This window comes from Kryptolebias marmoratus, linkage group LG1 (genome assembly GCF_001649575.2).
Source record: "Kryptolebias marmoratus isolate JLee-2015 linkage group LG1, ASM164957v2, whole genome shotgun sequence".
NCBI classification, from domain to species: Eukaryota; Metazoa; Chordata; class Actinopteri; order Cyprinodontiformes; family Rivulidae; genus Kryptolebias; species Kryptolebias marmoratus.
In genome coordinates this window covers 19,037,891-19,051,982 of record NC_051430.1, presented here as the reverse complement: position 1 = coordinate 19,051,982, position 14,092 = coordinate 19,037,891, and the positions used below count along the sequence as shown (strand labels likewise).

The 14,092-nt window shown below is 41.8% G+C and overlaps 1 protein-coding gene across 1 annotated transcript; it reads left to right on the top strand.

Annotated features, from left to right (window-relative positions):
- The first annotated feature begins 1,576 nt into the window (after positions 1 to 1,576).
- LOC108234577 (eosinophil peroxidase) lies at positions 1,577 to 11,030 on the top strand. Its single transcript, XM_017413862.3, has 15 exons — positions 1,577 to 1,707; positions 1,875 to 1,939; positions 2,148 to 2,235; positions 2,326 to 2,501; positions 2,584 to 2,716; positions 2,918 to 3,047; positions 3,130 to 3,336; positions 3,452 to 3,812; positions 3,911 to 4,071; positions 4,177 to 4,435; positions 4,519 to 4,689; positions 4,793 to 5,030; positions 5,143 to 5,354; positions 5,590 to 5,616; positions 10,119 to 11,030. Exons 2-15 carry the CDS (start codon positions 1,876 to 1,878, stop codon positions 10,556 to 10,558), a joined length of 2,667 nt encoding a protein of 888 aa, XP_017269351.1. The 5' UTR covers positions 1,577 to 1,707; position 1,875; the 3' UTR covers positions 10,559 to 11,030.
- Positions 11,031 to 14,092: the final 3,062 nt, after the last annotated feature.

The window sequence follows — 14,092 nt, the reverse complement described above, 5'->3', positions numbered from 1 at the left end:
CAGTCTAGTAGCAATAAGGCATGACAAAGAGTTCTGAGGTTATTTGAAGGAATGTACGAGTTTGCTTTGGAAATTTTTCGTAACTGATAAAAACTGGTTTTGACAAGTATAGACACTTACTTCTCAAGTTTAAAAGAGTTGTCAAAAGACACTACAAGATTCCTGATATCCATATCAGTAAACCCACTGAGAGGAGTACGATTTCCAAATACAATAAGTTCAGTCTTGTTCAAGTCTGTGTTTACTAGACTTTAACATCTTTTAAACAGTTCAACAGAGGTTGCAATGATGGAATGATGAACATGGAGTGAAGGCCCACATGTTTGAGCCTTTTGCGTCCCTCTTTTTCTCAGAAATGAGCATGTGCTGCATTCATGTCCTGTACCAATTTGGTCAGAACTGTACAAGCAGTCCTGACCATAGGCATTAGAAATGAGCTGATCTCTGATAAGTTCACTTTTTATTGTTTCAAACCAACATTGCACCCCTAGTGATATGAGCGTTTCAACATGATGACTCAGGTCTGAATGTGTGTCTGCACGCCAGTATGTTAACTTTGGGGACAAAATGTTTTTCCTGTGCAGCCATGGCTTTATCAAAGGTCGTATCTTGATGTAGAAGTGTGTAGAACTAAAACTGTCCCTCTGGTCCTAAGCAGTCGCAGTAAAATGGTGCAACTTACAACATTTAGTCACTGGTCTTTGATAGCATTTATGACTACCAAGTAATTCTCAAACATTTTCTGCCACGTTGTAAAAAGTGTGAGTCTCACCAACATGATGCAGGAACAGCAGTGGACTGAAGCGCACATCCTTTCTCGACAATTTTGTTGTGGCTGTTGTAAATGAAATAAGGAAACGGCAGGTAAAACTCTCAGACTTTATTACATTTGTGCTCTCATTCCAAGTGACATTATATAACTTCCTTCAGTCTGATCTTTTCCTGCATTCTTTTTTTGCAGTTCTACAACATGCCATCAGTAACAAGACGTAAGAGAACATGCACAAATGCATTTAGTGTAAACCTCGGAACACAGTAAAGTTCTTACTATTTAATTTAACATCCTGACTCATTTGTCCCTTCATATAAACCTAAACTTAAAGTTACAAAGAATGTTCACACATGAAATGCTTTGGGTAGAAACTTCAAACTCAGGCAAAGTTGTATTTTTTATGATGTATCTTATAAAAGCCCACAATCATAATTACTTTTAGCGCAGAAATGGAGAGTCTACAGCTGAACACTAAAATGCATGCAGCATTTTCAGGGATGAAAGACCAAAAATAGACAATCAAAGTATCTTTGTTTCACCCTCTATCTAAATTTAACCAAAGTTGTTCTACACTGCATACTTAACTTATAGTTTACCATAACTCGTGTTTGTTCTATTAAAAAAATATGTAAAAAATGTAGTTTTTAATTCTTTAATAAATAAACAAACAAATAAATACAGAAAAGATAAGTACTTTGTCATGCTGATGACAACTGGGCGTTTCCTTGAGATTGAACATGTACAGTAGAGAAGGCATCAGGAACCAGAAAATCAACTCACGTAAGAGCAGAAATTCCAAACATTGTAGTACGTGACATGGTAAGATATAAAAGAACCAGAGGGAGTTAAACACTTAGCAGTGGTGGCTTCTTACAGCAGCTGGAAGAATAAACTAGAAGCTGAAAGTCACTGAAGGATTCAAGTTTTTTCAACAGGTGAATTTATTAATTCTAAAATTTTCATATGCCAGAATCAAATGATGTACAGAGGCGTTTTAAAGATTAGTCTTTCTGTTTTAGCAATATGTATAAATTTCTCTAATTGTAATGTGACTATGAGTTATCTTTCCTTATTTTTGTTAATTTATTTTTAAATTTTACAGGATGAATCTTTTTCTGAGCCTGCTGGCTGTGGGTCTTACCCTGTGCTTGCAATGCCAGGTGGCCGGTGAGTAGTTTAAAATTTTATGTTTAGCTGTGCAATTATTAATTTTCAATTTTAAAGTATATTACCCATCTCAAAGTTTAATAATGGAGACACATACATTTAAAAAATTGTTATTATTATCATAAAATTTTTAAGATTTTTAACCCTGTCCTATATATTTTCAGAAGCTGTGTGATGTTGTGTCTCATGTTACTTTATGTGTTTTCAGAAGCCCGTCTGAGTCAGAGGTTTATTGAAAAGTGTGTGAACGAAGCTAAAGCCAATGTGGACGCAGCCTACAAATACTCCAGAGAAGTGTAAGTGTAAAAGACTTTTTTTCTGGTCTTTTAAAACTGAAGTCAAATGTTCCTAATAAAGGTATTTACAAGTCTTTCCTCTCTCAACAGGAGCATTGAACGGGTGAAGAGAGATGCAGCATCACCTGCAGACATCCTGAGGCTCCTGAAGCAGCCTCGCGGTCAGTCCAGGGTGGCCGTGCGCGCTGCTGACTACATGGACAACGCGATTAATCTGATCAAGAGGTCCCTGCTAAAACGTCACAGACGCTCCATTAACGCCACAGGTCTGTATTTATGTTTTTCACTCTGTTTTCTTTCAAAACTGTGAGCTATAGCTCATTCTGGTTCCTGTCTTGTGTCCATCAGACCTGATCTCTGAGGATGAGCTGGAAGTGATCTCCAAGCTGACAGGATGCGCTGCGCAAATCAGAAAAATATCTTGTTACAGTATTACCAACTTAGACAAGTATCGAACTGCAAGCAGCATCTGCAACAACATGTAAGGCAACAATTTACAAGAAAAAAAAAGAAAAAAGAAAATTTTCTAATCTCATGAATTAAAAAGAGAAAAAAAATGTTTCTGATTCAGTTTGATTCTAGATTTGGCTTTACTCTTTACATTGCACCCATTTGAAAGATTGTCTGAATACAGAGGCTAAAAAATATAAAAATTTGTATTTCAACTTTCCTGCTCATATAGTAAAAACACCCGTTGGGGCGCATCTAATGTCCCGTTTGACCGCTGGCTGCCTTCTGAGTATGAAGATAGACTCTCTCTTCCTAAAGGCTGGACCAATGGAATGAAAGTCAACAATCATTTACTTCCCCTGGTATGACATTCAGAGTAACCTTTTAATTTTGTTCTTCAGCACATTGCCACATCAATACTTATTATCTCCACCCTGTTCTCAGGTACGGGAGGTATCCAACCGTATGCTGGCAACAGCTAACGATGATGTGCAGAGCGACAGCACTTACACTTTCCTGGTGACAATCTTTGGCCAGTGGACGGACCACGACCTGACCTTCACCCCTCACTCTCCTTCTATCAGATCATTTAATATGGGCGTTAACTGTGAAGACACCTGTGCCAACACAGAGCCATGTTTCCCCATCAAGGTCAGTGTCATTGTTTCAATATTACATTACTCATAAATGAATACATGAAAAGACATGTATATATACATTTGAGACACACACATTCAAAGCTAACAGTTTCTTCTGCTCTGAACAGTTTCCTGCTGACGACCCCCGCTTTGAAAATAGCTCAGAGGAGTGCATGCCCTTCTCCCGCTCTGCTCCAGCTTGTGGTTCTGGAAACACAGGCCACATCTTTGGCGCCAGCACCCTCCGCCAACAGATGAACACCCTCACGGCCTTTCTTGATATGGGTCAGGTCTATGGTGCTGATGACGTCAAAGCTGAAATGCTCCGAGACCTCAGTAACGATAAGGGCCTGTTGAGGGTCAATAAAGAGTATAATGATAACGGGCGTGAGTTTTTGCCTTTCACCACCATGATGACCAACATGTGTGCCACTCGTCGCCGCATAACTAATAATGAAACTGCTCAAGAGGTGCCGTGCTTTATTGCTGGTGAGCTAAAAATCTGAAAAGAAAACAAACAAAAAATGCAGCCATCTTCAAGGCTGACAACATTTTTCACTTCTTAATTATTCTCTCCCAACTTTAAGGTGATGATCGCGTCGATGAGAACATTGGACTGACTTCTGTACACACGCTGTTTATGAGAGAGCACAACCGTCTGGCTCGGGCCCTGGCTAAACTCAACCCACACTGGGATGGAGAGAGACTCTACCAAGAAGCACGCAAAATCATGGGAGGATACTCCCAGGTAAGGGACAAGAAGAAGACTATGAACACTAAAAGAGGGGGTTGGGATCAAAGGGCCATGTTTACTTGTTCAATTTGTTAACCCAGTTTGTCTTTTGTATTTCAGGTTATCACTTACAGAGACTGGCTCCCCCACATTGTTGGCCCAGATGTCATGGCTGCCAAGCTCTCAACCTACCCAGGTTATGATGAAAATGTAGATGCTAGCATTGCTAATGTTTTTGCCACAGCTGCCTTCCGATTTGCCCATGTGATGGTTCAACCCTTCATGTTTCGTCTTGATGAGAACTACCAGGATCACCCAGATTACCCCACACAGGTGATCCACAAAACCATGTCGACACCATGGAGGGTCATCTTTGAAGGTAAGACATTGAACTTCTTAACCCTCCATGAAGCAGAGAGGGAATTCATTGATCAAGTCTAAATGGTTTCATGTGTTCTGCAGGTGGAATCGACTCAGTCATGAGAGGCTTGATTGGTCGCCAGGCTAAGCTGAACACCCAGGATCACATGATGTCTGATGAGCTGAGAGACAGGCTGTTTAAGTTCTCCATGAAAATGGCATTGGATCTGGGATCGCTGAACATGCAGAGAGGCAGAGACCATGGACTCCCTGGTATTCATTTAGTCCAGATGCCTTGAAACTGGAAAACTTGTTTATATATTATAAACAACTGTAGTTTCTGTATCATCCTAACATGTGTGTTTGCCACTTTCAGGCTACAACAAATGGCGTAAGTTCTGTGGATTGTCACAGCCAAAGAATCAAAAGCAGTTGGCTGACGTGCTGAAAAATGAGGATATGGCTAAGAAATTGTTCGATCTGTATGGCTCTGCTGACAACATTGATCCATGGCTGGGAGGAGTGGCTGAGCCATTTGTCCACGGAGGAAGAGTGGGTCCCTTGTTTGGCTGCCTTATTGCCACCCAGTTCCAAAAGATCCGCCAAGGAGATCGGTAAACAATTAGAAAATGACAGAACTACTTCAGTTAAAGATCTAAAGATAGTCATATTTGTTGGTATTTTACTTTCATAGACTTTAGACTAAAGTACAGTGTTTTATTTTAGCTTCTGGTGGGAGAATGATGGCGTCTTCACTAAACACCAGAAGGAGACACTGAGGGACACATCCCTGGCTCGCATCATCTGTGACAACACTGGTATCACTGAGTTACCTGAGCAACCCTTCCTCTATCGGCCTCGTGGTTCTGGTTACACCAAGTGTGAGGACATCCCTGAATTTGACCTCAGTGCATGGAAGGATGATGGGAACGATGATGGTAAGTTGAAGTAAAACTTTTCAGTCGATAGGGATCACACTGGTGTATCACTTTAACTTATTTTTCCTAATTTTTTTCCATTTTATTTGTTGCATAAACATCTGATTTTTAACCCCCACAATTGCATAGGCTGTTTAAAGTAAATCCACACACAAAAACACATTGTGATAAGTTTGTATAAAAATTTGAGGTCTTTAAAATTGTTTAATTTTCTCTTTATTTTCTCTTGGACAAGGTGTACATGGGCCTCCAGGACCACAAGGTAAATGTCTTCCACTTACTTCAAGAAGTATAACCATTGTTATTTGTTATGTTTGGAAGCCAGGACGAGGTAAAAGCTGAAGTAGACAAAGAACTCTTAACAGCGTTTATTCAGAACTCGCTCAGCAGTCCAGTAACATCAGGTCATCCTTTTCGCCATCTTATCTCTTCTTCTCCTCCTCTCCCTCAGTCTATCCTATTCTCGTACACCACCTAGTGGTAGACACAACATTCCCCCCTTACTTGAAAAGATTGCATGTATCATTTAACATATGACTGAACATCCACCTCATTTAACAGTTTGTCTGTCATAAGTATAACCTTAGCTGTAATGAAAACAGGGTAATTACTTAAGTACACAAAACCAAACAAATATATTCAGCAAGCCTGTACTTTATAACTCTAACACTTGAAGTTACTATGGGACAGAATTACCAAATGTAACATAAAATCCAGGTATTTGAAATCAGTTTGTAACATGAGAGTTAGTTCACCTTAACCCTAAACATGCAACACAATCATTTATGTATTCATTTATTCCTTTTTCCTCAACCTAGCTGAAAGTCTTTGAACCATGTAGGTCTAGCAACAGTTCTAGCACTTTTCCTTTGAACCACAGGGTCATGCTTTTCTGGTTTTGTCATTTTACATGGAATACCTGCAGAATAGCGTGAAAGTCTGGCAGCATTCCACCTTTTATTGTCACTGAGTACATAAGTACTTCCTCCAATCTGTTTTTCAACAGACAGCGGTGGAGTAAATCTTGATGAGCCTTTGCGAACATGATCAGGTCTTCTTACCCTCACCATTTCTCCAGGTTTGAATGTTGGTGTCTTTGCTCCACGGCGCTTGTCAGTGTACTGTTTAGACTTCTCTTGTTTCTGTTTCACTGTTTCTTGGACTGTAGTGCATTTTCTGCTTTTCTCTGGACTTGGAAAGATGTCCACTTTTGTTTTCATCCTCCTGTTGTGCAGTAGTTCTGATGGAGATACTCCAGTTGTGTTATGTGGCGTTGCTCTGTAGTTTTGTAGGAAATCAGTTACTGTAGTTTTCCAGTCTTTCTGCATGTGTTCAGCAGTTAGAATTGTCTCCTTAAGAACTCTATTCCACCTTTCAACGGCACCATTGCACTGTGGATGGTACACGCTTGTACGCAGATGAGATATTCCCCTTTCTCTGAGAAAATCTGCAAAAGAGCTGGAAAGAAACTGAGGCCCGTTATCAGTGACTATGTAGTCAGGGTTCCCCTCTCTGCTGAAAATAGAGCGCAGAAATGCAATAACAACATCAGTAGTTACAGTGTGAGAAAACGCCACCTCTGGCCATTTACTGTAATAGTCCACCAATGTTATAGCAAATCTACATGAAGAAACAGCAGTTTCAAAGGGTCCCACAATATCCAGGGCCACTTTCTCCCATGGTCTGTTAGGCAGTTCAATGGGTTGGAGAGGAGCAGGAGCAGTTTGAGCAGATTTGTCGTTCATTTGGCAGGTTGTACATGAAGAAATAACAGACTGAACCATTTTGTCCATCTGAGGCCACCAGTACAGGTCACGAAGTCTCTGTTTTGTGCGAACAACACCTTGATGTGTTTCATGTGCCAGATGAATGACAGTAGCACGTAAAGTAACAGGAACAATGTATCGATGTTCACCTCTCATGACCAGATCCTGAGATGCAGAAAGTTCATTCCTGATATTGAAGTATGGTATTAACACAGGATCCACATCCTTCTTGCATTTTGGCCAGCCCTTCTCTATCTGCCCACGAAGAAGTGCGAGTTCATGGCATTGAGAGGAAGCAGAAGTGAACTCAGCTACAGACAGAGCTGACACAATGGACGCAACCATGTCAGGTTCATCTACAGGAGTAGAGTCCATAGGAAGTGGCAACCGTGACAAACAGTCTGCAGCCTGGTTTTGTGATCCAGGCCTGTATTCCAAATCATAGGTGAAGCACAGTAGACGTGCAGACCAGCGTGCGACTCTCATTCCAGCACGCCCTATGCCTTTGGTGGCGAGTAGTGTTGTCAGTGCCTGATGATCAGTTCTTAGTATGAATCGTCGGCCCCAGACATAAGACCTCCATTTTTCAACAGCCCACACACAAGCAAGAGCCTCTTTTTCCACTGTAGAGTATTTCCGTTCTGTAGGGGTCAGAGTTCGAGATGCAAATGCAACAGTTCGTTCAGTATTATCTGGGTGTATTTGGGTCAACACACCACCCAGTCCGTAGTCTGAAGCATCTGTGGTGACAATGGTTGGGAGAGATGGGTCAAAAAGAGCCAGAACAGGACTTTTCAGTAAAAGCTCTTTCAGTTCCTTAAAGCTTTGATCAGCCCCTCGAGTCCATATGAAACCAGAGTCAGCAGTTTCTCTTAGTACAGCCCGCATTGGTTCCACTACAGTGGCAAAATTGGGAAGGAACTTACTGTACCAGGAAATTAAACCCAGGAAGGAGCGTAGAGATGGCAGATCATGTGGTGGTGGAGCATCACGGACAGCTGAACTGTGGTCTGGATCAGGAAGAATGCCATCTTTGGAAATGATGTGTCCAAGAAATCTGAGGCTGGACTCTCTAAATGTACATTTTTGCATGTTGAGCGTCAGACCTGCATCTGTAAGACGCTGGAGCACAGCATGCAGGCGTCTGTCATGTTCCTGTAGAGAAGATCCTGCAACTATTACATCATCCAAGTAATTGTGCACACCAGGTAGGCCTTTAAGCACAGTTTCCATCATTTTTTGGAATGCAGATGGAGCAGAGGCCAACCCGTAGGGGACACGGCAGTAACGGAAAAGTCCTTTGTGTGTAATAAAAGCCGTGAGGTCCCGACTTTCCTCATGTAGTAAAAGTTGGTGGTATGCAGATGCCAGATCTATGGTGGAGAAAACAGAGGCACCCCTGAGCTCACTTAAAAGCTCATCCATGTGAGGCAAAGGATGACTGTCAGCAATAATGGCTTTGTTAGGTTCTCTTAAGTCAACACATAGTCTTAGTCTGCCTTCTTTTCTTGTTGTTACCACAATAGGCGAAATCCAGGGAGAAGCATCAATGTGTTCGATAATGCCCTCCTTCAGGAGCAGATCTAGTTCCTCTGACACAGCTTCTCGTACTGCAAATGGAAGACGTCGTAGTTTCTGCTGAACTGGGACTGCATCCTCACGTACTTTAACTTTGTGCACAAACCCAGCAACACAGCCAATAGAAGAAGAGTCTGTTTTTGTTAGCAACACGGGTGCAGCAGAAGAAGCATGTTCAGGAGGTGGGACATGGATTGAATCATGGCTCAATGTCCACTTCAGTGCTTTTATTAGGTCCATTCCGAGTAATGCAGATCCTCCTTGAACCACATACAAAGAAGCAGGAGCAGTATTGTTGTCAAGGGTAACTGTAGCTTCCAAACATCCTATTACAGGGATGTCCTCTTTCAAGTAAGTGACTAATTTCACACGGGGTGCAGTTAGAGGACTGTCAGGAAAATGTCTGTTGTACAGAGTCTCTGGTATGATAGAAACTGATGATCCTGTATCAATCAATAATTCACAGTCAGTAAACTCCCCTGACGCAGCTTTAATGTTCACTTTGCAAAGCAGTCTATCAGTACTGTTAGCGTCCTTTGCGGTCATCATGAGCACAACCACTTCAGGCGTTACTTCTCCAACTTGTTTAGCTGAGCGGCAAACTTTAGAAAAATGTCCGGTCTTACCACAGCTGTTGCATTTTGCTGCGGCTGCAGGGCAGTCTCGTGCATTCGCCAGGTGATTTGTCGATCCACAGCGATAACAGGCTCGCGCCCTCTGCTGTGTCTGCTGCGCGGTGCGCGTGTGGCTATTTTTAGACACGGCTTGCAGGTTTCTGTCTTTACGTTGATTAAGTCCGCGCTGGGCAACCGTGTGAACAGCAGTAGCTCCACTGAGGAGTTTGGACGACTGAAGAGCACGTTCCACTTGACACGCCAGCGTAATAGCGGTGTCCAACGTAAGTGAAGATTCCAATAAAAGTCTGTTTCTCACCTCCGGGGCATAAGCCTTCTCAATAAGCTGATCCCGTAGCATCTCATCTTCCATGGTTCCATAGTCACATGGTATAGCCAACTCACGTAAAGCAGCCATGTATTGAGGCACAGTCTCATCCGCCATTTGCATTCTCTGTCGGAATTGATGTCTTGCCACAACAACGTTCACCTTCGGTGCAAACTGTAGTTCCAATGCCGTCATTGCCTCATTATATGACGTGCCGACGTTAGGCAAAGTGTAAAATAAACGTTGTCCCTCGAAGCCAAGTGCATGAATTAGTAGAGCACGGCGTCTAGCGTCAGACCAGGAATTTCCAGTAGCATGAATAGCCGTTAAGTAGTTCTCGAACATCTTCCGCCACGTGGAAAACGGAACCGTAGGTTCTCCACTGCAGGGCAGGAACATTATTGTTGTAGTATCATTTCAAAATGTGGAAAGTGCAATGTTCTTGAGTATAAGTGTGTTCATTTGTTTTTGCACACAGGGCCAAGAGGACCACCAGGCCCTCCAGGCCCTCAAGGCCCTCCAGGCCCCCCTGGCTCGGCAGAGAAAGTTGCCTTCTCTGTACGTCTGGGCAACGACTTCCCCAAAGCTGGTAGCCCCATCTCCTTCCAGGATGTCATCTACAACGGACAGAACAGCTATGAACCCAAGACTGGCTACTTCACCTGCGAGCACCCAGGCGTGTATGAGTTTGAGTTCCACTGCACAATCTCCCAGAACTCAGGCAGCATAGATCTGATCCGTAACGGGAAGCGGGTTCTGCACTCGTTCACCACCCGCCAGAATGGATCCATCATAGCCAGCGGCAGCACCTACATCAAGCTTGAGAAGGGAGACAGGGTCTGGCTAATGGCCAATCATGATGGCAACGGACTGACCAGTGACAGCTACTTCTCTGGTCATCTGCTGTTCACTGAGTAGGAAGTCTGTAACAGCTCCTAGTTTTTGTTTTGTTTTGTTTTCACCAGAAGTTAAAGTAAAATATCAAACTGAACACATTAAATGCACTTTCATAAACTGTCTGTTTTTTTGTGAAAATTTCTGACAAAAGTATGTTTTTGGTTGTCTCTTCCTAATAGTTGTTTTAAATGAAGGAATACACACAATGCACTGATACCCCACCTATATAATAAACTATAGGGAACAGCTTTGATTAATTTTTTGTAACTACTGAACAAAACCTGTGATTTGTTGACTTTTGGCCATTAAACTGTTTGTAAAATCTCTGAAAGTGGTTGTAGATTATTTATGGCAGATGAGTGTAAATCATTAAGGAAACCTTTAAAACTGTACATATGAGAGTTTGTGGGGAACACTTTGTTTGTCCTAAGTTTAAATGTTGTACTAAGTCACTTTAATTTTGACAATAATAAATGAATGCTGTATAAAATAATGTGCCTCCATGAGCGAAAACTTTGTTGAAAGAAAACATTTATTTTATTAATTTGCAAACATAGAAGACAGACTATATGGCCCATGACTAATGTCTTGAAATTTTGCAACTTTATCACAATACACTAGATAGATAGATAGAGCTGGACTGAAGAACAGCGCAAAGGCACCAATCATGGCGGCACAAGAGCAATAGTGGCCGGGGTCAATCATACCAGACAGAACCCAAGATGCAGGCTGTGTAAAGATGCCTCTGAGACAGTCTAGCACATAATAGTGGGATATAAGATGCAGGCATGCATGGTTATGGAACACCATAACCAAGTGGCTGGAATAGTGTACAGGAATATCTGTACTGAGTATGGACTGGAAGTCCCACAGTCAAAGTGGGAGACTCCCCTAAGGGTGGTGGAGAATGGCAGGGCTAAGATACTGTGGGACTTCCAGACAAACAGGTGATGGCTAACCAACCAGACATGTTGGTGGTCGACAAGCTGCAGAAGAAGGGAGTGGTGATAGATGTTCCAATTTGAAGTGAGTGTAACATCAGGAATAAGGAGTGTAATGGAAAATTTTAATTTTGTTCTTTTCCATAGTAAAATCTATAACAATAATTATGATTCTTGTAATGAAGCTATTCTTATTCTAACAGTTATTTTTCTGTATCGAGGTTTGAAATGCTTTTGTTCTATGTGGGTACTGAGGACGGCTCTGGTCCTCCCTTACTCTCTTCTGCACCTGGCCTTGTCTGATTTGTTCTCACTCCCTGTATTATCAGATCTTCTTCATGAGAAATGAAGCTGCTCAGTAACTACGTAAAAGTGTGGGTGAAAATGATGTAATGAAACCTCCCTATAAAAGTGTATGTTGCTTTCTTTCGGTGCCCAACTCCCATACAATTTTGTCACAACTACCACCTGGTGCATCACATGTCTCTGTTACTGACCTCTCAAATGCTTTTTTCTTTGTTCCTGTTCACCCTGACAGTCAGTTCTGGTTGGCTTTTGAGTTTGATGGAAAACCATACACCTTCACACACTTGTGTCAGGGATACACTGAAAGTCCCACCATCTACAATAATGCTCTGAAAGAATCTCTTGATGACCTAGAACTCACAAAAGGCTCAGTTCTCTTGGAGTATGTGGATGATTTATTAATCTGTAGCCCGACAGCTGAACAGTGCCGGTCTGACACGCTCGCATTGCTGCATCGTTTGAATAAAAAAGGTCACAAAGCTTCTCGCTCTAAACTGCAGTATGTGAAGGAAAAGGTGACATTTCTTGGACATGTTATCTCTGTAAACAACCACTCATTCTCTCAACAACGTGTGGAAGCTGTTCAAAAAATTCCTAAGCCTAAGACTAAAAAACAGATGATGTCTTTTCTAGGCATGATCTCATACTGTAGAAATTTCATTGCAAATTATTCTACCATTGAGGCTCCTCTTTCATCTCTTATTCATGGGTGTGGTCTCTCTGCTCATGATGCTTTCACCTGGACACCTGAAGCTGAAACAGCTTTTGAAGAACTGAAAGCAGCATTATGCAGTGCTCCTGCTTTAGCGTTACCAAATCCTTCAAAGCCATTCGTGCAGATGGTGGATGAAAAATGTGGTTTTATGTCTTCTGTCATTTTGCAATCTCTTGGTGACTGCCTATGCCCTGTGGTGTATTATTCATCCAAGCTTGACTCTGTTGCTGCAGGTCTTCCCGGCTGTCTCAGAGCTGTGGCTGCTGCAGAAAACGCTGTCCTAGCTTCTCGTGACATTGTGGGATACAGCAACCTCATTGTGAATGTTCCACATTCTGTCTCCGTCATCCTACTTGAACAGAAAACATCACACCTGTCTGCAGCATGGTTGCTCTGTTACTCATCCATCTTATTGGATGTGTCAAACATAACAGTTAAACGTTGCACAACTCTCAACCCAGCAATGTTGTGACTGTTATAGTCTTAAACACTGTTTGTACTCCCAGGCCTGACCTAACAGATGTCCCCCTGACTAACCCTGACATGGTTTTGTATGTTGATGGTTCCTCCTCCAGATCAGAATTAGGGCGAAACCGTGTTGGTTTTGCTGTGTGCTCTGATACCGCAGTGCTAACATCTGGCCCTCTTCCAGTTCATCACTCTGCTCAAACAGCTGAACTTGTTGCTCTCATTGAAACCTGCAAACTGGCTGCAGGTAGGACAGTGACTATCTACACTGACTCCAGATATGCTTTTGGTGTTGTTCATGATTTTGGCACTCTGTGGAAACACTGCTTCTTCCTAAAATCTGATGGAAAGCCCATTTTAAATGCAACACAGGTTGCAAAACTGCTGGATGCAATAATTCTGCCTTTTTCCAACTAGAAGAATGGCTCCAACACATTTTCTTAGACAACATTTTAGTTTTCTTTTTTTTCTTTTTTTAAATGAAGGCTTAGCATCTTTTTGAAGGAATGCATATCACCCACCACCTTTCATGCCAGAGTTTTAGATCTTAGGATGAGAACTGACAAAGTTGTAAATTACTTTATGCATGATCTCATGCAGTATTATGAGATCTCACACAATGTCTCAGCACTCAGAGTATGTATTTTGAATGACTCCCAACTACTACCACATCCAGTTAGTTCAAAACTGACAGTTATTGCCATCATTGTGCTAGCTAATGTTGATTAGCTGGGTGGCCATGTTAAATTGGGTTAACTCCAAGGTTAATCAGTTTTACACGTAGTTACATCAAAATATATTGAGCAAAGTGTAGTACTCTAAGTGTGTGTTGGGCATGATGATCAGCTAACTAGCTTGTTAAATTTTAGATAAACTTTTGTAAAATTGGCTAACTTAAAGCTGTTTTTATTTTGCCTATTGTCTGTTGGCCTTTGCAGCCATCTTTAATCAGGGGTGATTCCAAAAGTTAGTCAGTTGTAGAGGTACATCCAAAGATTACTTTCTGAAAGTTTAAATACAATCCTTTTAGTGGTTCATGAAATATTTTACTAACATCCATCTCACAGTTAGTTAAAATGTACCAACTGAAAACAGTTATCTGCACATATGATGTATATATATTTT